Here is a 24,431-nt window from a genome sequence, read left to right as displayed (position 1 = left end):
CTACAGTTTGAAACACAATTTTTGTTTTTGAAATGAAATTTCAAAATTTTTCTGAACAGTTTTGCTTCTGTTTCAAAAATACTTGTTTTTGTGGAAACTTTCATCAGAATCGATGCAATTTCGCACCAAAAATCAGTTTAGTTGAATCAGCATTTTCCGACAAAAACCTGTTCAGACAAATATTTGATGGCCAGCACTAACACCGACCTCCCATGATTCTCCTTTTAGTGAGGATTTCCCCCTGCCTACTCTGCTCTGTGCGATAGGCGGGGAAGAGGGCAGATCAGTGTTAGGAAGGGGAATAAAAGAAGGGAAAACAACTCTGCTTTAAGGGACAAAGATTGACAGCTACTCAGATACCAATCACTGGGAAGGAAGGGGCCCTGTACCTCTCCCCCAGGCCACTACTGCTGGCATTGTCCGTACTGACGTCAGTCCAGTGATACCTAATAAAAGCCCTCCTGCAAACTATTTGGTGTGGGGCTAGAGGGCGAGATAAGCCGCCACCCTCTTAAAGGGAAGGCTTGACTGAAGGCCCCCAACTGGCAGTAGATGAGATGTCAGGCTGCGGCTGGTGATTAGCATGGAGGAGGGGGCAGGGGAAGGCAAGCAGATTAGAAATAGATGGGGAGCGGAGATGAGCAGGACACAAGCTAATTCTCTCCCTCTGCAGGGGAGGGAGAATGACACATTTTCTCCTGGAGGGCAAGGCCACTGTGCTCCGGAGGATCTTTGACATTAGCAGCAGTAGGAGTTGGGGGCCTGTTATCTGGAAGCAGGAGGATGAGAGGACGGACAGCAGTGAGGGTGCTGACCGGATCCTGGTTCTAGTCCCAGCTCAGCCACTCTGTCCCCATAGGGGGCGCCATTTCCCTGAGTGGATAATGATATTAAGAAGTGGGGACAGCTGTCCTTACCTACTGTTGGAAAGTGCTTTGAGATCTACGGCCGGTAAATGCTATAGGCCAGATCCTCAGCTGGTGTAAATCACTGTAGCTCCACTGGAGATTGTAGAGCCACACCAATGTACACTAGCTAAGGATCTGACACTGAGTACAGGGCTGGGAGCTCCTGAGTTCTAAGCACTGGCTCTCTGGGCATGTCACGTGGGACCAGGTTGCCAAAGACAGTTAGGTGCCTAAGGCTGTAGATAGGTGCCGAGTGGGATCTTGAAATGCACCTAACTCCTCTTCCTACATTGCCAAATCAGAAGGGCCCATTGGGATCACCTAGTGCAACCCCCCATAGAACCCACGCCAGAGAGCTTCCCTTGTTTGAGTCAGAGCAGATCTTTCAGAACAAACATCCAGCCTTGATTTAAAAATTGCCTGTGATGGAGAATCCACCACAGCCCCAGGACAGTTGTTCCGACGGTTAATCACCCTCCCTGTTAAACATCTGATGGCAGTGAGAGTTTGGTACTGACACGCTCTGGACAATCCCACTAGCTGCATCTTTAGTTGCCTAAATACATTTACAAACCTGGACCTTAACCTCTGAGTGCCCCATCTGCAATATGTGGATAATAGCACAGAGACCTTACTCAAGTGTTGAGAGAGCTGATTAATTAGTATCTGTAAAGTGCTTTGAAGATGAAAAGATTCTGCATAAGAGCTAATTATTATTATTACAGAGACAAGAGCTAGTGGCTCTTCACGGGTGTTTTTTTGGGGGGGGTCATCTTTTTATAACTTCTTATGTATCCAAGATGCTCCTGATACAGCTTCGCTTCCACATTGGCTCAGAATTGCTTATTGTTTCACTTGCTTTTGAAAGGAAGCCACACAAATGCCTAGCTAATGGATTGGCAGGTTTGTCTCATTTCAAGAGGCTCTCTCCTCCTTTGAGATGTTATGTGAGACTTCCTGCAGCACAACAGATTTCCAGCCGCCATCTCCATGGGCAGAACAATAGAGACACCATTTCCCCCCTCTGTTGTAGTAGTGACAATGCCCTACTGGTGTGGCAAAGTCCTGTGCCCTATCAGGAGTCTGTGCATGTCTACTCTGATTTCTAACCTGATGTGTCTTGATCTTGAACCCCAAGCTCTAGCTGAACCCTATTTCAGACTCTTCAGACCATCTCTCATTATAAGAGCTTGTGTCATGGACCTTTTGAATGTCACGCTCCTGTTCTGTGGACTATTGAACAATTAGAAGAATTGGCACTTCCCTACTTTTAAAAGATAAGCCTGTTGCAATCTCTTGTCCATTATAAAAACAATCATGTGGGTATGGATCTCACGCTGGGCACTTTACAGACATGTACGAAGACAAGGCCCTTGACCTAATTCCATGTCCTTGTCCTACAAACCCTTGCTCATGGGAGTAGCCCATTAAGGGCCTGCTCCAAAGCCCATTGCAGCCAATGGAAGGACTCCCGTTGATTACAGAGGGCTCTGGGTCAGTCCCTGTATGAGCCAGATTCTGCCTTCATACCAAGTAGGCAGAGTGATTCCAGATTTGCACTGGGAGGCATGAGGGGGGAGAGCAGGGTTTGGCCCTACTCCCATGAGGAAGGGTTTGCAGGGGTGGGCCATAAGTAACTAATAATGAGATCCTTTCAGCAGGAATAGTGATTGATCGCTCGGGTTTCACTGGCTGGGTTTCCTTTATGTTATCGGGTGCACTTTTTGGCCAGCTCTAGGAGACTTATTGGTAAGTTCTCTTTCCTTCGCAGGTGCCAGATGGATCCGTGGTAGCATTAGTCTCCAAGCAGGTCACTGCCTACAATGCTGTCAACAACTCCACTGTCTCCAGGACCTCTGCTAGCAAGTATGGTAAGGGCCTGTTTGCTGATGTACGTTAGGGGAGATATTAGTGGCCACAATGGGGGAGATGTTGAGCACCTGCAAAGGGAACAGCATGCCACAGCCAACTAGCATTTGTACAGCAAGTGAAGATGAAAAGCACTGGATAATCCAAGGGCTAAGTTATTCTAATTAATGGTGTTTATGGAAGCTCACTCTTTTATCCAGGTGACTTTGGCCAGGGTGAGATTACACCTGGAACAATAAAAGTTAGCACTTCTCAAGCTCGTTAGCTCTCTAAGCACTTTACTGAGCGGCCCAAGTTCCATTATTACCATTGTACACGTGGGGAGACTAAGGCTAAGTGACATGGGAGGTAAAGTGGGTTCCCTGGAAATTCTGCTGCAAAGCCCAGAATAGAACTGAGCTTCCCTGAGTCACCAAGACCAGCTCCTCTCTCCTTCCCAACCGGCCACTGATGCCCCCACATGCGTAGCTGCCTGTTGGTTGGACTTCTGGCTCAAGAAGTGCAGCAGCAGGTGAGGATTAAAGGGAAATGAGTTCCCAGAGTGCAACAGGAGAGTGATATAAACCATCCACTACTCTGGATCCAGCTGCCTCATCCAGTCTTTTTAAATATATGAAAGTAAGTCTGATCCTCGTCATCCTCTGTAGCTTGGGGGAAAGTACAGTTACTCAGCGTCCAGAGGAACTCGCTTCCCCTTACTCCAAGGACACCGGCAATGCACCAAGCCTTATTAATATTCATGTTCTTTGCAGCCTTGTTGCCATTCTGGAAGGACACTGTGACCTTTGCAAGGAAGGGGGTTTGGGTGGTTTCATTATTGTTATGTTTCCTGAGTTCTGTGCTACTGGATTTTTAGGAGAGGGGCTGAGGGGGGAGTGGGGAAAAAAGGTGGTGGGTCAGAAGTGATTGTTAATTGAAGTAAAGGGAGCAGCAGCCAGAGTTAACATGAGTATTCCATCCAGTAATTAATACCGGGCGGCCAGTAACGCATTAATGAAGCTGCTTCAGAACCTGCTGCTGGAAGGGTCACCATCTGTGTGTTAACTACAGTTAACTTGTAGCGCTGCTGGAGGGCCGGGGGGTTGCCCAGGCTGTCACCCTGGGCCTTTGGAAAGGGAAGTAGTAATGGGTTCCTCCATTAATGGAGGTGGCTTTCAATGGGGCATCATGCCATCCACATGGGCAGGTTTGGGGTGCAATGAGCTGAGCAGCCCCCTTTGGAGGAGGGAATGACACAGTGGTGGGTAGCGAATGGGGTGTATTGGGGGAAGGAGGGAGCAAATGGCTGGGGGGAGAGGTCATTATCCATTGTGTGTACCAAGCCCAGCACACACCGAAAGACAAGCTCTCGGATTGTGAAGCTCTTTGGGCCTAGCCCAGATGGCTGTTCAGCACCTGCAGCTTCTGCTGGAGCCAGTGGGAGTTGTGGGTTCTCAGGATCCTGCTCTGATTACCCATGAAGGAACCCATTTCCAGCCGTGGCTGCCTGCCCTGAATCACAGCAGCAACATGTGTAGCCCTCGCCGGTGCTGGAACATCCCCCTTTCTAAATGTACTAGTGTCTCGTCCAGCCTGGCCGTCGTGGTGCCGCGGGATAAGGCTCCCACCCTTTCCCCCGGGAGACCCTTTCCCAGGCTAACTGAACTCATTGCAGGAAAGTTTTCCCGTGTATCTGCTCAGGTGCCTCGGAACTTCTAGATGTGTGCGAATGTTGCAGGTGCAGCTAAGGCAGGCGTTGTGTGGGATTTGATAGTAGAGTTCCATTTTTAAAGCAGACATGACTGCAGAGTATTTCCCTAGGAAATCACATTTCCCGCCCCTGATGTGGCCACCTCTTCTTGAAGGTGGAGAATTGATTCTTGAGCAAGCTGTGGCTTTGTGTTCCAGAAAACATGATTCGTTACACAGGCAGCCCAGACAGCCTGCGCTCCCGCACACCCATGATCACACCTGACCTGGAGAGCGGAGTCAAGATGTGGCATCTAGTCAAGAATCATGAGCATGGAGACCAAAAAGAGGGCGACCGGGGCAGCAAGATGGTGTCCGAGATCTACCTGACCAGGCTGCTAGCCACCAAGGTATAATGCTGGAGAACGGCAGTGGGGCTTCAAAGAAGAGGGCTTCAAAGGGGTTGAAGGAGGAGATGGGACTCTTCATGGGCAAGAGAGGAGAAACTGCTCCAAGTGTAAGGGGAAGCATGAGAAAAGATGTGCAGCTAAGGGAGGGTAAAGGGAGAAGCTTGGGAAGTACGTGGGAAGAGCGCAGTAGAAAGTGAGAAGAGCTTGAATTTAGGAGCCAGTCAGTGGAGGATTCCAGAAGACGGGGATATAACATGTGCCGAGTGACAGGAGAGGAAGTTGGCTCTGGGAGCAATGGTTTGGGTCAACTGGATTGAAGAGAGGGGAGAAGAGGGGAGACCAGGAAGAAGCAGGTTACAATAGTCAAGGTGGGAGGCGATGAAGGCGCAGACAACGGGTTAGTGAAGAAAGGGTGGCTTCTGGTGAGATGAGTGAAGAGTTTAGTGAAAGACTGGGGCGGGAGAGGGAACAGCCAAAGACAGCAGCGAGGCTCTGAGCCTGGACGAGGGCAGAAAGGTGGCATTACCAACAGTGGCTTCCTGCATAGGGATCCCTGTGTGTGCAGAATTATGTGGGCAGGAGCAGATTGGTTTGAGGATATACCCTGAATTGTTTGTAGAGCCGACCACATGTGATTCAAGAGGTCAAGGGGAGCCTAGGGAGCACGTCCTGGACATGTTCAAAGGACAAATCCAGCCTGGCAAAATGGGACTGTGAGTTATGCCACAAACCCATGGGGAACGTTACTCACTTCTGCACCCCATCCCTCTGGCCCACGCGGACACCAGGCTGTCTCACCGGTGGTGCTTGCCCTGGAGGACGTACCAGCCAGTTAGATGCTTCATCATGCATCTTGGAGGGGCAGCTCAGCGGGATGAGCTGAGAGAAACACATACACCTCTCTGCAGCTTAGATTATGTCACTTACTCACAGAGAGCTGGGGGAGCCATTTTGCCTGATGCATGGACAAAGGAGTGAGCGAAGCACTCAGTGGAGCATGCTGGCTTGACAGGGGGAGCAGCAGGCATCTGCCTTGGCTGACGGGCTGCGGGGAGCACATTGGTCCTCGGCAGCGAGCACTCACACTATCGTCCCGCGCAGTCCTGCATGGCAGATGATTGCCTGACAGATCTATAACTTTTGTCCCATAAATGCTAAACTTCTTCACGGCCCCACCTCAGTGTCACACGGTGCTGGCACTTAGTTATTGACCCAAGTTGATTTTGCTGACACGTCAAATGCTGCTGGCAGGGCAGCAGGCAGGGGCTGCAAGGGGATGCTGTGTTTGCGGACGGAAACAGCCACGACAGGGTGCTCGAGTCCAGGTCAGGTTTTCAGGCCTTATCTTCAAGGTGCTCCGTAGCCTGGGCCCAGAGTATCTAAAGAGCTTAAAGCCCTGGGATGAAAACTGTAATTGACAGATCCACTCCTGTGGTCCAGCAGAACTCTCCACCACCAGGGTCAGGTTCATCTGTGCAGGAGACAGAGCTTTCTGGGGCTGGTCCCAGACTGCTCAGTGAACTCCCCCAAGAACTAAGGATCATCCCAAACCTCCCCACCTTCTGCTCCCCGTGCAGAGCATGCTGCTTTGATCTGCCTCCTCTGACCCAAATACAGCAACCAGGTACAGGTATAAAACAAACCCTAGCACTCCGCTAGGCACACTGTGGAGAGGAGGAGAGAACAAACCACATGACCAATGTTCATCACATTGCACAATGCATGACCAGAAGGCCCTTGGATACTGCAGTGATGGGAGCGGACTAAGAACCTATAGACTAGAACATGGGAGTGACAGGCTGGCTCAGGGGATCAGCAGAGGGCCACACAGCCTTTTGCCACCTCATTGCTGGTGGGAATCTGGCCCGGGTCAGCAGTGGCCAATAGTTATTAATGTCCAGTGGCTGTTCCCGGGCCTGGGCAAAGGGAGTTGGCTGCGTTTAAGTCTTGTTACTAGTACAAAGATCTCCAGCAGAATCATAGACTCATAGAACCCCAGAGTTAGACGGGACTCCATGAGACAGCTAGTCTGACCCCCTGCCAAATGCAGGATTTGTTGGGTCTAAGCCATCCCAGACAGATGGCCATCCAGCCTCCTTTTGAAACCCTCGAATGAAGGAGCTTCCACAACCTCCCCTGGCAGTGTGTTCCATTTGCCTACTGTTCTTACAGTGAGGAAGTGTTTCCTGAGATTTAATCTAAATCTGCTCTGCTGGAGTTTGAACCTGTTACCTCTTGTCCTGTCCTCTGTGGCAAGAGAGAACAATTTTTCTCCATCTTTTTATGGCAGCCTTTCAAGTATTTGAAGACTGCGATCATGTCCCCCCTTAATCTCCCCTTTTCCAAACTAAACATACCCATTTCCTCCAGCCTTTGCTCGTATGGCTTGCATCCCATCCCTTTGATCATCTTTGTTGCTCGCCTCTGGGTCCTTTCCAGTTTCTCTACATTCTTTCAATATATTGGTGACCACAATGGGAAACAGTTCTCCAGCTGAGGCCTACACAGATCCCAGCAGAGAAGTACTGTCACCTCCTGTGACTTACATGCTATGCCTTTGTTAATGCAACCCAAGATTGCATGTGCTTGTCTTGCAACAGCATCGCATTGTTGACTCATGTTGAGGCTGTGATCGACCACAACTCCCAGATCCTTCCCAGCAGTGCTGCTGCCAAGCCACTTATCCCCCATTCGGTATTCTCCCCTTGTTGGCAGTCTCATTAGAGAGGCCAAGGATGGGGAAAGTCTCTCTTTCCCCGAGTCAGGGCTGGGCAGTTTGCAGCACTGCTGGTTGATAGGCAGGTACCTAAAGCACATCCATGCATTGTTAGCATTACACGGGTGTGAATAACTAAAGAGCACTGCTGTCCGGGGCACTTCCCCACTGACCGAGGGGCTTTGTGCCACTGGCCCTGATTAGAAAGGTGGCTGGACATGCTCTTCTCTGGCCCCAGGAGTCTGCCCACCAACCCAGGGATAAAGGATATGGTGAAGGCCGGTCTTAGCACAGCTCACACGAGGAACTGTCAGTGAGTGAGGCTCGCCTGGCACGTCTGCCACATCCTGCAGCGGGAACCTCTGGCACCGGCACGTCACCCCCCACCCCCGGGTCAGCCCCATCAGCAGTGGCGGAAGCTGCAGTGTAGACAGGGCTCAGGCGTTTATAACCATCATGTTATCTAACCAATTCGGAGCAGAGTTGGACAATACAGAGGCAAGCCAGCCTGAGGCCTTTCTACACTGTAGCGTCCAGCATTGCTCTGACCCGCAGATTCAGTGGTGGCGGATTCGTCTGCACAGCCATAGTTGCGTACACACACAGAGTCTGAGTCTGTCCACTGGACAGGGGACTCCATCAACACATTTAAGTCCTGCTCTGGTGTTTCACCTGTGTGCTCAGTCCCCAGGTGGTACAGCCTCTGGTGTCTGACCCCCAGCAACTGAATAATAAATCCTAATCCGGTTACTCTTCTGTCGATGGTCACAGACTATGCAATTGCTCTGTCTGTCTTTGGATATGCCCATTCCCCATAGCATCTAGGTGCCATAATGCGTCCGACAACATAAAAATAAAGGGGCACCGGCCATGGGGTGAGATCCCCAGCTGATGTAAATCAATAGTCCTTGGAGCAAGGCTGATTTACACCTGCAGGGGCTCTGGCCACCACTGAACATACTTGGTGGTCAGCTCAGATACTGGTGGACCACAAACAGAACTCCAGATTCTGCCTGTCCCGTCTGCCCGCTCTTGTGAGCGAGGCAGGGAGCCAGCTGAGAATTTGACACAGCAACAAAGAAAACTGGAAAGGCTATTTTTTCACCCAGCACTTAGTATAAGAGAAATTTCCTCTCCCCATCTTGCCCCTCTGAGAGACAGAGAAGAGTGTGCAATTTCTGCTAACACAGTCCTGGGGAATACTTAGTTAAACTGAGAATGGTTTTAACCCTGCTAAGTCTCTGACCTCTGAGAACTGGAATCTTTTGGACGGTTTCTAAAAGCCTTGGACTGTTTCTTTGCATTTGGCTGGGCAAGTTAGAGATGCAATTCTCCCTGGAAACTGATCCTGAGGGCAGCTCCTCTGTGTCAGATTTCCCCTCGGGGCCCTCCCCATGCTCAGACATGTGCTGCAGGGTTTTGTTCCTTTTTGCAGGAGCTCTCTCTGTGTTTGTTTCTCAAAGAATAAATCAAATGGCGAATCAGCAAGGGACATCAGCCTGCTAATTAAGCTTTTATGCATTTGTTAGTGCTGGGTAGACTCTACCCACCCTGGCGGAAGTTGGCACTCCATGTCCAGTAAGGGAAATCTTGTTGTGTGTCTGTAAAGACAGGAGGAACCTTTCCATTACAGGGAATTTGTCATTTTAGGAGTTGATCTTGTTAAGCAGTTACAGTTATTAACATGCCGTAGGTGGCAATGTCCTAGCTCTGACGAAAGAGGAGTGCTGGGAACACAGGCTGGAGTGCGCTATGCTGCAGAGGCCATACACAACCACCTTTGCCAGTTGGATCTCAATCCTGGCCTGCAGCTCACCTTGCCATTCCAGTCCGGCGCCAACCCCTTGACTGCCCCTTCCTCCTGACCTGCCCTGCCATCGGATTTCCACTGCCAAGCCTGCGCCCCCTCAGCGTGCACCAGCTTGGTCACTGCACCTCAGTTGTGACCTACCTGAACCTCTATTCCACTTCCAGGCTCCCAACATGACTTCCCTCATCGTACCCCCAGTCCTGACCCACCTGACGTCCAGCATCCTCTGCACCAGCTATCAATGCACCTCCATTGTGAACTCTGTCACACACACCCCTCCTATCCCAGACCTGTGCACCACACCTGGCTTGTGCCTGCTCACCAATCCTGACCTGCATTACTCTTTGCTATTTCACTTGCGAGCAGAGATTGAATTCATAGTAAGAGTGGGGTGTGGTTTTATGGTGTTCATCACATGGGGAGGACCCTGGGCCATTGAAGATGCTAGGTGTGTTAAGTACAGATGTGGTCTCCTCATCTCAAAAAAGATATACTGGCATTAGAAAAGGTTCAGAGAAGGGCAACTAAAATGATTAGGGGTTTGGAATGGGTCTCATATGAGGAGAGATTAAAGAGGCTAGGACTTTTCAGCTTAGAAAAGAGGAGACTAAGGTGGAATATGATAGAGGTATGTAAAATCATGAGTGGTGTGGAGAAAGTGAATAAGAAAAAGTTATTTACTTGCTCCCATAATATAAGAACTAGGGGCCACCAAATGAAATGAATGGGCAGCAGGTTTAAAACAAATAAAAGGAAGTTCTTCTTCACACAGCGCACAGTCAACCTGTGGAACTCCTTGCCTGAGGAGGTTGTGAAGGCTAGGACTATAACAGGTTTTGAAAGAGAACTGGATAAATTCATGGAGGTTAAGTCCATTAATGGCTATTAGCCAGGATGGGTAAGGAATGGTGTCCCTAGCTTCTGTTTGTCAGAGGGTGGAGATGGATGGCAGGAGAGAGATCACTTGATCATTACCTGTTACGTTCACTCCCTCTGGGGCACCTGGCATTGGTCACTGTCGGTAGACAGGATACTGGGCTGGATGGACCTTTGGTCTGACCCCGTATGGCCATTCTTATGTACCCACTCAACCGACAGACCCTTCACATTCAGATCGTCCCATTAGGTGTCCTGTTCTTGCTGATCAGGCAGTGATCACGGTGGTTTCTAAGCATGGTGATCTGGGATCTCTCCCCTTTAGGAGCGTGAGGAAACCTCATCAAGCTCTACACTAGCATATATTGAAGTCAGTTTCCACTTATGCACTGCATGATGGATGCTCTTTCAGGGCCTACTCCCAGTGCAGAGGATGGCAAAATCCCGTTGGGAGCAGGATCGGTCACTTGTTGCTCAGCGCACAGGTTGGGCTGTCTCGCATGCAAAACGCCCACCTCTCCCATCCCCATCCCCACAGGAGCAGGTTGACTTCACTGGAGTATCACCAGTGTACACCTGCGGAAGATCTGACCCAAAACTTGAAATCTCCCAATCCTTTTGCGATATGCAGTGTTCCTGATGTTGCTCACAAATCCCGTGGCATTCTGTGATCCGGGGGCCAACTGGGGGGCCCATTTAACAACACAGGAGAGCAAACCCTTCCCTTTCTCCGCTGAGTGTTCCCCACCACTGCACCTCAGCCCTCACCCGGAGGGACAAGCTCTAAGAAGAGAGATGTAGGCAGCTTACCTGGCCTGTTTAGTCCATGGCTACTTGCTGAGGCTGCTATTCGGGTCCAAGGCCGAGGGGGATCCCAGTCATGCGTGTGCCTGACGACAGGGTTTAAAGCTCTAGCTTATTTTCCACTGTATAGCTGTCAGATGGCACCAGCTCTCAGTCACTACTTCCAGGGCTGAACCCATGAACTCCTCTGAGCCACCCTGGCAATGCCCCCGTCTCATGTGTCTCACTGAAATTTCCCAGGGAGGACATCAGAGCCCCGGGTCAGTGTCTCACTCTCTTCTTCCTCCTCCCTTGACCCCACAGGGCACTTTGCAGAAGTTTGTCGACGACCTCTTTGAGACGATCTTCAGCACGGCGCATCGTGGCAGCGCCCTGCCCCTGGCCATCAAGTACATGTTTGATTTCCTGGACGAGCAGGCGGACAAGCACAACATCCACGACCCCCACGTGCGGCACACCTGGAAGAGCAACTGGTAAGTGTGATCCCTCCAGCTCCGGGTCCCAGACGGAGGGGAAAGGGTTTGGGGTGCTGATGTTCAGGGAGGATGGGCTTGTGGGCAAGGCACTGGCCTGGGCTGCAGGGCACCCGGGTTCCTCTCCCAGCTCTGGTGTCACCTGGGGGAAATCACTTGGGGTGTCTCTCTACTGCCCTCAGGGGGTGTCATTGCAGCCCCAGGAGACGTACCTGAGCTGGATTTAATCGAGGTTTGGTGCGGGCTGTATAGCCGCCCAGGACCCTGGGTAATTACTCACGCAGCTAGCTCGTCTGCCTCAGCTTCATTGCCCTGGTACCTACCTGAGCTCGATGAAAGCTAGCGCAGGTGTCTGCTCAAGCTGAGATCACACCCTGTGATGACAGGATAGACATACCCTGAGTCTCTGTGCCTCTGTTTCTCCTTCTGTGAAAGGCGTCACAGTAATTCCCAGGGGTGCTGTGGGGATCAACCCATTAAGGGTCTCGAGGGATAGCTCAGTGGTTTGAGCATTGGCCTGCTAAACCCAGGGTTGTGAGTTCAATCCTTGAGGGGGCCATTTAGGGATCTGGGGCAAAAATTGGGGATTGGTCCTGCTTCAAGCAGGGGTTTGGACTAGATGACCTCCTGAGGTCCCTTCCAACCCTAACCTTCTATGATTCTATGAAATGGTGATGGGGCCACATGAGGACAGAGCTAGGTAGAGCCTGACTGTGCTCCAACCGCTAGACAACACCCCTCCCCACTCTTGTTGCATGAAGGATAAAGACAGGGGGCTGAGATCTCGAGAGAGAAGGATCCCTGCTGCTTTTATCCTCTGAGTCTCCCTGTTGGAAAGAGTCCCCTGGGGACTCTTTCCCTCCCTCCTTCTGTGTAAATACGAGGGACTATAAAAGGCACAGCGGAGGAGAACCACAGGACTCCCAGCTGATGAGTTTTCTCCTTTTACCAGCCATGCTGACTGGCAGGTCGGCACAGTGCCCTGGAATAAAAAAAGAAACCCCATGCATCAAAGAGGCTTTCAGCTAATGAAACATTAGCATATTATTAACATTATCTGTGGCGCTAATCTAAGGCTGATTGCCGCTACTCAGACTAAATGATCAGGAGGTTTATTTAATGGGGGAAGGGTGGAGGTAGAAATGATCTCTTCTCAATCAGATTAAATTAACTCCAAGTCACTTCACAGGGCTCATCATTCCCAGCCAGCACTCCCCACTACCTGTGGCTGGCTGGAGCTTAGCATCAGAGAAATTAGAGATGCAAAAGACCTTTTCCAAGCCATCTTCCCCAGCTCCTTCTCCCCCTGCATGCTGCTATTGCAGGTGCTCGCACAGGCCCCTACTCTCCCAGTGCTTCCTCAGTTCTAGTTTCAAGTATCTCCAGCAACTGGGCTTCGGGCGCTTCCCTTGGGAAGCTTTTTTCTGACGTTCAGCCCACAAGTTTCTTTGCTCCAGAGGAGTCCGTGGGGAAGATCAGGTGGTGAAGTAGCCAAGAAGGATGTATTAACACTGCCTGCTTGTATCTGCAGGGTGTAGATGCCCGTGATAGAGGTGAATTGTTTAGATTGGTATTGTGGAAACAGGACGACTAGAAGCAATGGGATAAAATTAAGGAAAGGAAAATGTAGGTTGGCTATTAGGATAAACCCACTGTGGTGAAGATCTGTTAGTGGGAAATAATCTCCCTCCAGGAAGCCCCAGCCCTGGAGACATTTCAAATTGGACATGCTAAAACCGTGGAGATGGAGATCTAGTGGATGGGCTCTGATAGCAGGGATTCATCTGCTAGTTATAAACGCAGAGCTGTGCAGTACCCAGCCAGCGGGAACTGGGGGCTGGCTGGGGGTCCAGCTGTGCAGGATGGCACAGGGTGGTTACATGCCATTACGGTATCAACTGGTGCACGGAGTTATAGTTGTGAAGCTAAATCCCAGCTCCTCAGTTTATAGTATTATATGTCCATGTCCACCCCAGGAATTGCTGAGACCGAAAAGCCAGACTCTGCTCCCCACCTACTAGCATTAATAATACTAAGGCTTTGTAGGTATATGACCTCTTCTAGCCACATAGGGTGGAATGGTTAGCAGTCAGGTCTCATCCCAACACCCTTGCGAGGCAGGTAAGTATTATCTCCATTTTACAGACCTTAATAGGAACTATAGAGAGGGTAAGGGGCCAGTTGGGCCAGCCCAACTAGTTCCATTGATTTCAATGGGGCTCCTTGCAGAGTAAGATGCTACTCGACATGAGTAAAGGTGTCCAGATCTGGCCCTCTGGGAATGATCTAAGGATGCCCTGTACCAAAGCCAACTCTGGAGTCACTCCCTTGACTTGAGCAGAGTCCCATCAGGGATGAATGTGAGCCATTGTATACCAGTTGCAGAGCCAGAAATCCTCCCATCCTGTTGTTATTGTAGTGTAGCAAGATCACCAGTGAAACAACACCCTGACTCTGAACCATCTTCTTCCACCTCTGCCTTCCTCCCTGCAGCTTGCCACTACGGTTCTGGGTCAACATGATCAAAAACCCCCAGTTTGTATTCGACATCCACAAGAACAGCATCACGGATGCCTGCCTCTCGGTGGTGGCTCAGACCTTCATGGACTCCTGTTCAACCTCGGAGCACCGTCTGGGCAAAGACTCCCCTTCCAACAAGCTTCTGTATGCCAAGGACATCCCCAGCTACAAGAACTGGGTGGAAAGGTGAGTCCTACACTGAGGAGGCTGGTTGGCACGAGCCGTAGCTGTACAATGTGGGCCCGCTCTGTCGACAGAGGCTGCAGGCTGGCGTCCCGTGTGCTCCTGCTGGTAACGGAGTTGCACTAGACGGCTGTAGCGCTTGGCTATTTTACTTTGGGTTAAGACCCGATGGAAAGATCCATCTGGGCCATTTAGCTCAATACGCCTCACGCCAAACACGGACACGGCAGTGAGAGGCATACGCTGAGGTTGTTTTCAGGTGTAATTTCTCTTGCAGAGGAACTAGTGTGTGGGGACTGAGGGTGACGGATAGTGTGACAGAGGGGGGTTGAGTCCAGCCACCCTGTCCGGGAAGGACGGCTCCATGTTCTGAGCATTGGGTTTGGAATCTCTACACACTGGAGAGCCAACAATGCAAATCCTGGCTGAGCTGCCTTGTTTACCTTCTGCGGCAAATAGATTTCCATGCAGATGACCGTGTGTTGGGTCCTTTGGATGAAACCCTGAAGAACAAAGGGACTGGCTACTTTGGATCTCCAGGCATTATCTGTCAGAGCAGGGGATTGCCCAGACACCCTAACCATAATCTCCCCCACATGCATACTTGCTGCTGTGCAGTGGACTATGCACTGTCTCAATTCCTATCTGCACGAGTCAGTCAGTGCTTTGTGCCCAGTTAATGTAAGATCTTTCTTTTCACCTTAATAATAGAGGGCTAGATCTTGCGGGACTAGCTCTGGCAAAGCTCCTGTGGACTTCAGTGGGAATTTGCTTGAGGAAGCTTTGTAAAATGTAATGCATAGTTTGTTTTCCAATATCCCCATGTTTGATAGGCGTTACTGACAGGTTTTGGAAATACACAGCTAGAAAATGCTCGCTGAACACTAAACATGGAGCCACGGTTAACATCAGAGAGTTCATATAAACTGTGCACAGGTTTAAACAATTATTCAGCTGGCTGGATAGATAGATGTTATCTACAGCTGATCACACACCACACCAGTTTATATGAATTCTTTGTTATTGTAGATATACCTGTTTATATCATAGTATATTTCTTTTAATGGAGTGGGTTAGTCATTCTGATACATCAGCGAAAGGTTAAAGCTGGTTAAAGGTTTCTATGCTGTAGTGAGAGTTAAATGAAATCCTTTTGAATGCAGCTACTGTCGGTTACTGATTTGTCCAGACGATTATTTTTATCAGCGGTTTAGAGACTTCCATTTTTTATGAATGTAGTTTCTTAGCAACCAATCGGGCACTTAGAAGCTACCTTGCTTAATTATGACCTATTTCTGATACTGTGCCCAAGTTTTCTTATTTGTAAAGGGCTTGGGAACAAGCTCTATCTAGGCACTGGGAATGAGATATGGAGATATTTATTTGTGGATTGTGCATTCAGGTCATTCGCGACCCAAAGATGTTATGATCTGGTAGATCTTCGGTGGTCTGTGTGAAATGGGACGTTGGTTTCAGTGGACAGATACCTAGCTCACACCCTCCACTGCAAATTGTACTGTCACTCTCATTAGCTGTCAGCTGATAGGTCCAAGGATTGAAAGGATTGACCAAAGTCCCTCCCCTTCCCTAGAGGCGTGTCTGTCCTTCAGGTTGTGGGGTGAGGGCACTTTGGTGGGAAAGGGGGTATGGAGAGCTTGTCCCAGTCCTGTCCCTCTTTTCTGGATAAATAGCTAGCTTCAGTCTCCAGGGCTTATACCAGCACTGCATTCATTAAAACTGGATCGTGTGGAAGGATGATCGCCAGCAGTAGCTGTTACGCTTTCCTGGAAGCTTTCCCAGAACAACTGGATGAGTTTGCATTCATAAATCAGGTGCAACAAAGCTCCTCTTACTAGCTAATATCGCCAGCTTTTATCTGAGACAGACCCAGGAGCTGCTGGGGTGATTTTTAATGGTGTACAAAATTTTTGCAAGGTTCCTTGTTGCTGTATTGGCTGAAGCCCAAAGCAGGTTGTGAGTCTGTGAATATCAACGTCAATTTTGCCCCTCTTCTGTTTTCTGAAATGCATGTGCCTAGCTCTGAGATGCACAACGCACCTGGAATGGGGATGGTTGTTGCTTCCATCTCAGAGAAACTGCGAACCAGCAGTGCCTAGATGCTAGGGTGATGGCTGTGTTAAGGATGGAAGATAGGACTGTTTTGCACGCAACTCCTAATGAATTCCTTTCTACTTTTTTACAACCAGGTAGGGTGGGAGTTATTCCAGTTAATTCAGTAGTCATCATCACTGACAGAATCATCACTGAAAGGGGTTCCAAAGAGGATGGATCTAGACTGTTCTCAGTGGTAGCAGATGACAGAACAAGGAGTAATGGTCTCAAGTTGCAGTGGGGGAGGTTTAGGTTGGATATTAGGAAAAACTTTTTCACTAGGAGGGTGGTGAAGCACTGGAATGCGTTACCTAGGGAGGTGGTGGAATCTCCTTCCTTAGCAGTTTTTAAGGTCAGACTAGACAAAGCCCTGTCTGGTATGATTTAGTTGGGGATTGGTCCTGCTTTGAGCAGGGGGTTGGACTAGATGACCTCCTGAGGTCCCTTCCAACCCTGATATTCTATGATTCTATGAATCTAAGACAGTTGTGTTTTAAAGACAGGACAGGAGTCAATGCTAAGATAACTGGAGTCACAGCCAGAGAGTTTCTGGATTGCTAAGGAGTTTGCCAGAAGGAACGTGAAATCAGATGAATTGTCCTGTGTAGGAACATTAGAGCTAAAAGTGATTGTTCATGGGTGCTTGGTGACAATATCTATCTGAAGGAACTCTAGCACAAAAGCAAGGTATCTGTCCTAGTATGCATCTGTCTAAAATTAATGCTAACTTAGCTAGCCCATCCCAAACACTCCTGTGTTCCAAGCCATCTACTTATAGCTGCTGGTGTCTCTGCTTGGAGTATGTACCGGTGCTCAGAAGACATCAAAGCAGGGTCAGCTGCCATAGTTACTCCTGGGAGAATTCTGCGCCAAAAAATTAAAAATTCTACCCCCCAAAAATTAAACATTCTGCATATTTTTATTTGTCAAAATAACACAATATAATCACACCAGTTTAAATTATTGTGGTAATTTATTTCAAAATACCCATCAGCAAGTATGTCTGTAACAATACAGACAGCAAAAAAGATGCAGGAACTGTTTTTTGACAAATAGATTCCTTACTGGCATATTAATACAGAACTCTGAGTGATAATTGATTTAAACTACAATACAGAACCATATTTCCCACATCCCTCAGAAGCAGTGCAAAGGCTTGGGGAAGTCAGGGGTAATGGAGAAGCTGAGGGAGAGGAAAGTAATTGCTGGAAAGGAGCCTGGGAGTGAATTTGGAGGGTTGTCGGGTGTGGATGGGAAAAGTATGGAACAGGTTTTTTCGGAGGGTGGGGAGAGATTGTTAGGGAGCTTCCTCCACGCAGACCCTGGCTGACCCCCAGCCTTTCCCATTGAGTCAGGCACATCTTTCCTTGTCCCCATGTGTCCCTCCATCCCCACTCAGACACCTACTCCCCCCATCTCCATGTGGCCCTGCACCACCGCAGCCAGTCCCCTCCCTTCATCCCCGTGTGTCCCTGCATGCCCCTTACCCATGTGCCTCTGTGCCCCCACTCAGCCACACCCCATTTCCCCATGTGGCCCTGCACCCCCTCCCCATCCCCATGTGTCCCTGCACCCTCTTCCTCCCTGTGACCCTGAGCCTCCACTCCCATTCTGCTCCAGCCCAGTCTATCTTCCTGCACTAGCCCTTATGAACCATCTGTCACACACACACACACGCAGCCCCATGTGCCCCACGGTGTCTGTCTCCTGACCTGGCCTGACAGGTGCTGTGAAGAAGGCACTGCAGGTTCTTTCTCTTCCCTATGGTAGCTTGGGCTGGCCAGGAGCAGCAGCCCTCTGGTGGACAAAAGGCGGAAGTGCAGCAACTTTCTCGCAAAAGCTATTTTCTGCGAAAACAATTAAAAGTATGCACAGCACATGAATTATGTGCATGTGGAGTGGCACGGAATTCCCCCAGGAGTACATGGTACATGTTTCAAGCAGAACATCCAGTAGCACCTGGTGAAGGTAAGTGCTGGGTATGGATGAGCATCCAGGCAAAATACTACCCATGCAGAGCTTGGGCTGTGGATGCAGGATGGGAGGGAACAAAAGCAGGTTCAGACCCTGATATATGCCCAGCTTGCTCTTCTGGGCCCATGGGGAATTTGGTTTAAATGGAATTCTACGTTTCGGTGCTGCTGGACGTGGAGCTGAGCTCTAACCAGAACCCTGATCTGAACAGCCCTGAGTTTTGGAAGAGCTGAGTTCTGGATTCAGTCTCTGTACCTGAGGCCACCTCTGGGTGAAAACATGCAGCAAAAACTAGCTAGAGCCAGCTGGAGCTTGGGCATCTCTGGTACAAAAGGTGAAGGTAGGATGGGGCAGGAGAAAGAGACAGAGAACACAGGAAAAGACAACCAGGTCCATTTGTGTGTGTGTGTGTGAACCGGCAATACTCAACCTGTGGTTCTAGAGTGACAGGTAGCTTTTCAAGACCCAAGATGTGCTGCTGTCATCTGATTGGAGCTCTTCCTTTCTCTGCAGCTGGACAGAGGGAGAAGGGCAGAGGAGAGAGCGGGCCTGTTGCCAATCTCACCTACACTGGTGTAATGCCTTAGGCTTCACTGGAGTCACCCTGGATTTACGTCAGTGCAGCTGAGATCAGAACCTTTTCAAGTTTGCTTCAGTGCCGACGTTGCCCCTTTGAGCCTAGAAATCCTGAGGATTTGGGAACACTTAATGTAATCCCAGAGCACCGAGAAGGGGAGTATGTTCTGACTGGAACTGGCTCATTAGCATTCACTAGCGCGCTGGAAATATGACAAAGGGCTGTGGCTGACCTTTCGTTTCTCTCCACGCTGCCAAATTTATGATAACACTTGTTTGAACTTCATTAACACAGCTTAATTGCATTCGTCCCAATCAATAAATCGTTTCCACACAGAAGCCTGTGGTGTGAAGGCAGGAATGCAGGGAACCAAAAGGGGGCAGTGGGATAAAAGACCCTTTTCCATCTTATGCCCAGGTATTGCATTAAGCATTTAAGATACACGTGGAAGCACAAAGAAAAGATCAAGTGCTTCCCTCTCACCCCTGGAAAGCCTTGATGCTCCTCCTCAGGCCCTTACTGTGCAGTAGAAGTAACTACTCTGAGTATATGGTGAAGTAAAACTGATGAGCTTTATTTTAGACATGCTCTTACCCCTTCCAAATTCTGCCATCAAAGAAATACAAGTCTCAACATTGGAGGATTGAGTCTGGGGCCAGGAGACAATTTTTCTGCCATGTTTGAAGTGACTTGGACAAGGGGTTCCTGAATTATGATACCCTAAAATCCAGGTGTTCAACAGAGTTTGAAAAGCTGGCTAACCTCGTCTGGCCATTTTACAACCAGAAAAGAGAGCTAGTTATGAAATGGACTGACCTAGTGCAACAAAAACTTATTCGCTGAGTAAACTCTACTTATAAAAATTATTTAGACTTTAAATAGTAACATCAGGGTGGTTCACCAACTCCAAGGAGTTCAGAAGAGAGATCAAAGGACTGCTGGAAATTTCAGCTTGCATTTTAAACAACAGTGAGTTTCCAGCCCTTGCCCCGGCACACAGGAGACTCAAAATGAAACTGATCACTAGGGAGGGGGCTTGTCAATAGAAATAATAATAATAACCAGCTCTTATTACCTGTAGATCTCAAACGAGATCAGTATCATTATTCCCATTGTTACAGATGGGGAAACTGAGGCATGGAGTGGGGAAGTGACTTGCTAAAGATCAACAAGCAGGCCAGCGGCAGAACAGGGACTAGAACCTATTTCTCCTAAGTTCCAGTCCAGTGCTATACCCACTAGACCGTGCTGTATCCAGCAGAAGGCTGGAGTTATTCAGATGAGCTGAGATCTACTTTAAGGAAGTGATGCTCACCAGTTATAAACTACTAATCTTTTCATCACAGATCCCAACATGAGAACAGAGAGTGGGAGCCGCTTAAAATTAAATCTCTTGGTTCATCTATTCAGCGGCAGGCTGGAAGGGGGTGCATCCCTGTGCTGCTTGTCCTGTCCTTCCTAACCCCACTTCTTCCCTTTTGCAGACCTCCTCAAATGCTCATTGGCTCTGGACTGTAGGATGCCTGCAGGAAGTATGTGTGGGCTGGGCAGAGCAGGGAGCTTACAGAGATGCTGGGGGAGCAGTGGAGATGGGAGCATGGGCAGGCAGCTGAGATGGAACAGTGGAAAGGGGGGCCAGACTGTATTTGCAAGTGTACAATATATGGCCCGCAAAGGGTCTTTAACGAGCAGATGTTAGTTCCTTTCTCCTGCCTTGAGGAGGTCGGGGCATTCACTGTAGGATTAGCTGTCCTTACAGCAAGGCTGGCTGAAGGCTTACTATCCTTTGGCACAATAGCCCCACCAGTTCTCCTCTGAGAGGGTAAGGAGCAGAAAAAGCCATAAAAAATCAAGGTACAAGAGGCTGTCTGAAAAGGTAGAACACCAATTACAAGCCATTAATAGCAGATCTCTTGATCTGAAGATGAGTTGAGCTTCATTTGGAGTCAGGGCCATCTGTTCAACTATAAGACTAAATATTTCATATCCCAATTAGATGCTGAGATTCTTGCCTTGAACCTAGGCTCTCTTTGCAGTCAGACCAATTTGGTGTAACAGAGGCTTGTGGGGGTACCCAGCTGAGAGAGCCAATACACAAACTTAAGCAGCTGTGATGCCTACCAGCAGACCAAAACAACCCCTTAGTCCATCTGAATATGATTCAACAGATGAAACAACTTCATAGGCTTGAATTGCTCCAGTTTGCTGCTAGTTCATTACCAAGCTTTTCTCCAGACCTTCTCTGATCTACCAGTGCCAGGTCTGTCAGTTACCGAACTCCCTGTTGTATGCTTCTTCCTTCTCAGCGTGCAGCATTCGGAATGCTATTGCATAACCCTAATTATGTTATTTCTGTAATTGCCTTTGCTGTCTGCAGCACATGGATTCGTTACAGGCTGTTCAGATGCTAAAACGATTATTAATGAGCACGATCCCAAACCAGCAATGACGAAAACAAAAAAATCCTGATTAGCTCCACGGCCTAGCCAAGCCCAGGGCTCCCTGGAAGAGTTCAGTGCTAAGGGCTGCCCAGAGTTGGTCTCTTCTCCCTTGATGAGTTAATGAGTGACTGCGGGGCAGACAGTGACAGCATGCCAGGGCGCTGCTGTAATTCTGCAGCCTCATGAAACCAGTCCCATAAAACAGGGTTTATGTGCCCAGTGCCCAGTGCATTGTCCTCTGCCACAGGCATAAGCCAAGGGGCCAGGTTTATTACCCTGAGTGATTTTGCATGGTTTTCTTTAAAGAAATAATTAATTGTAAAGCTCTTTCTCCTAAGGGGGCAGGGAGCATGCAGAAGGGAGGAGAGTCATTTCTTTCCTTTGGCAAAGAGTGCGTGAGATGCACACTGGCAGGACTGATACACTCCACCCAGCATGGATCGGAAGTGCACAGTCATACGAGCCAGCCCTGCTTTTGTTTAAGCCGTACCGGAGCTAGCTGCAATGATGGGAAATTTCTGAGCTGTTCCACAAGGTCAGCTTTTCCTCCAGTTTTACCTGGCCTTTGCTTGAGGTCAGAAGTAAGTGGCTGGCTGCATAAGGGCCAAGTGAAAACTGAGTAAAGACTCGGTAAGGACTTGGCCATTTCACCTACCAGGATTCTCTACTACATGCATTTCTGATGGGCTTGGATACTACATCAATTGGTTCCTAAGAAACAGATGTACTAAGAACTCACCTAGCTATGGTCGGACTGTGATGGGAGAAAGTGAAACTGGTGAGTTCTCTAACAGCCAGCCTAGTTTGGTTGTAGGGTACATGGTTTAAAAGCCTCTCTGATAACCGATTTCTCAGCCCGTTAGGGCCCAGCTGCTGCAATATCATGGTGATGAGCATGGTTAGATAAGCCAGAGTATATGCAGGGGTGGATAGAGGAGGATCCAGCCAAGCTGGGAGAGGGTCCATGGATCCACCAAGGTTGGACCCATGAGCATGGAAGGCATGGCCAGAGAATGCTGGAGGTAGCTATGGGGGATGGGGATAGGGAGCAGCAGGTGGAGATGGCAGGGCAGGCAGCCAGGAGGACTTGGATTGGTCAACTGGGGATGCTTTGTTCAATTGGATTCACACCCGCCATGTCTAGTTTAATTCACCAAGGACTGTGTCTCCAAGTGCCTAAAGCAGGGAAGCGTTCTGCCTCCTCTCCCCTCCAACCTGTCACACCTTCCTGTGGACGCTACTTGTTCTGCATAGCATTTGGGGGGCGGAGGGGCAGTGTTAACGGAGACGCATCGGCTGAGGAATGATCCAGTGGGTCATACAAGTTGGAGACAATAAAGTAAACGCATTACTGGTAAACGTCAATTTCACCTGACACATCGAAATTGAAGAAGAAGAATATCCATTGAGAACAACTGGCAAGCGCAGCCTCCCCCGCACCACCAGCCTCGTGGCCCTGCAGGGCACCCTCTGCAGCCCCACTGTCATGGCCCCACTCACTCACCGGCCGAGCGTGTGGGGGCCATCCCCAGGCAGGAGCTGTTCAGCAGTGGGATGGCCTCCTCCTCAGCTGGGGTGTCTCTGCTCTGCCACTCCCCACACCTCACGCCTGCAGGGATCCAGAGTCACCAGCCGTGCAGGGAGCCCCCTGCAGCAGCCCTGCTGTCATGGCTCCCTCACTGCTCGCTCACTCACCAGCCCGGAGCACAGAGGTCATCGCCGGGCGAAGCCGTTCAACAGTGGGGTGGCCTCCCCCTCGGCCCAGAGCTCATCTCCATACTCACAGCTCTGGCCAGGGGTCTCAGCTTAGCTGTACCAGGCCGACAGCCCACCCCCCACCCCAACCCCTGCCGCCAAGTCCCAGCGTGTGGGTGTCTTGGGCCCTGCTGTCAGCATTGCCCTAACTCCTCCCTGAATTTCCCACATCTGTGAAAATTAAAATAGAATCATAGAATCATAGAAAATTAGGGTTGGAAGAGACCTCAGGAGGTCAGCTAGTCCAACCCCCTGCTCAAAGCAGGACCAACCCCAACTAAATCATCCCAGCCAGGGCTTTCTCAAGCTGGGCCTTAAAAACCTCTAATGATGGAGATTCCACCATCTCCCTAGGTAACCTATTCCAGTGCTTCACCACCCTCCTAGTGAAATAGTTTTTCCTAATATCCAACCTAGACCTCCCCCACTGCAACTTGAGACCATTGCTCCTTGTTCTGTCATCTGCCACCACTGAGAACAGCTGAGCTCCATCCTCTTTGAAACCTCCTTTCAGGTAGATGACGGCTGCTATCAAATCCCCCCACACTCTTCTCTTCTGCAGACTAAACAATCCCAGTTCCCTCAGCCTCTCCTCATAAGTCATGTGCCCCAGCCCCCTGATCATTTTCATCACTCTCTGCTGGAGTCTCTCCAACTTATCCACATCCTTTCTGTAGTGGGGGTCCCAAAAAGTGGATGCAATACTCCAGGTGTGGACTCACCTGTGCCAAATAGAGAGGAATAATCACTTCTCTCGATCTGCTGGCAATGCTCCTACTAATGCAGCCCAATATGCCTTTAGCCTTCTTGGCAACAAGGGCACACTGCTGACTCATACCCAGCTTCTCATCCACTGTAATCCCCAAGTTCTTTTCTGCAGTTCTGCAGAACTGCCGCTTAGCCAGTCGGTCCCCAGCCTGTAGCAGTCCATGGGATTCTTCCATCTGAAGTGCAGGACTCTGCATTTCTCCTTGTTGAACCTCATCCGATTTCTTTTGGCCTAATCCTCCAATTTGTCTAGGTCACTCTGGACCCTATCCCTTCCGTCCAGTGTATCTACCTCTCCCCCCAGCTTAGTGTCATCCAAGAACTTGCTGAGAATCATAGAATCATAGAATATCAGGCTTGGAAGGGACCTCAGGAGGTCATCTAGTCCAACCCCCTGCTCAAAGCAGGCCAATCCCCAACTAAATCATCCCAGCCAGGGCTTTGTCAAGCCTGACCTTAAAAATATCTAAGGAAGGAGATTCCACCACCTCCCTAGGTAACGCATTCCATTGTTTCACCACCCTCCTAGTGAAAAAGTTTTTCCTAATATCCAACCTAAACCTCCCC

At 49.5% G+C, this 24,431-nt stretch overlaps 1 protein-coding gene across 1 annotated transcript in view; it reads left to right on the top strand.

Annotated features, from left to right (window-relative positions):
• Positions 1 to 24,431, top strand: part of PLXNA4 (plexin A4) — a 577,474-nt gene that overhangs the window by 536,370 nt on the left and 16,673 nt on the right. Inside the window, exons 26-29 of the mRNA XM_073328857.2 lie at positions 2,680 to 2,779; positions 4,665 to 4,855; positions 11,365 to 11,534; positions 14,028 to 14,240. Coding sequence (XP_073184958.2) covers positions 2,680 to 2,779; positions 4,665 to 4,855; positions 11,365 to 11,534; positions 14,028 to 14,240 — 674 coding nt within the window. The remainder of the gene's footprint in view (positions 1 to 2,679; positions 2,780 to 4,664; positions 4,856 to 11,364; positions 11,535 to 14,027; positions 14,241 to 24,431) is intronic.

Source organism: Lepidochelys kempii, chromosome 1, assembly GCF_965140285.1.
Source record: "Lepidochelys kempii isolate rLepKem1 chromosome 1, rLepKem1.hap1, whole genome shotgun sequence".
In the NCBI taxonomy this organism is placed as follows: domain Eukaryota; kingdom Metazoa; phylum Chordata; order Testudines; family Cheloniidae; genus Lepidochelys; species Lepidochelys kempii.
Note: the sequence above shows the minus strand (reverse complement) of the source record. Positions and strands in the feature narration are given on the sequence as shown.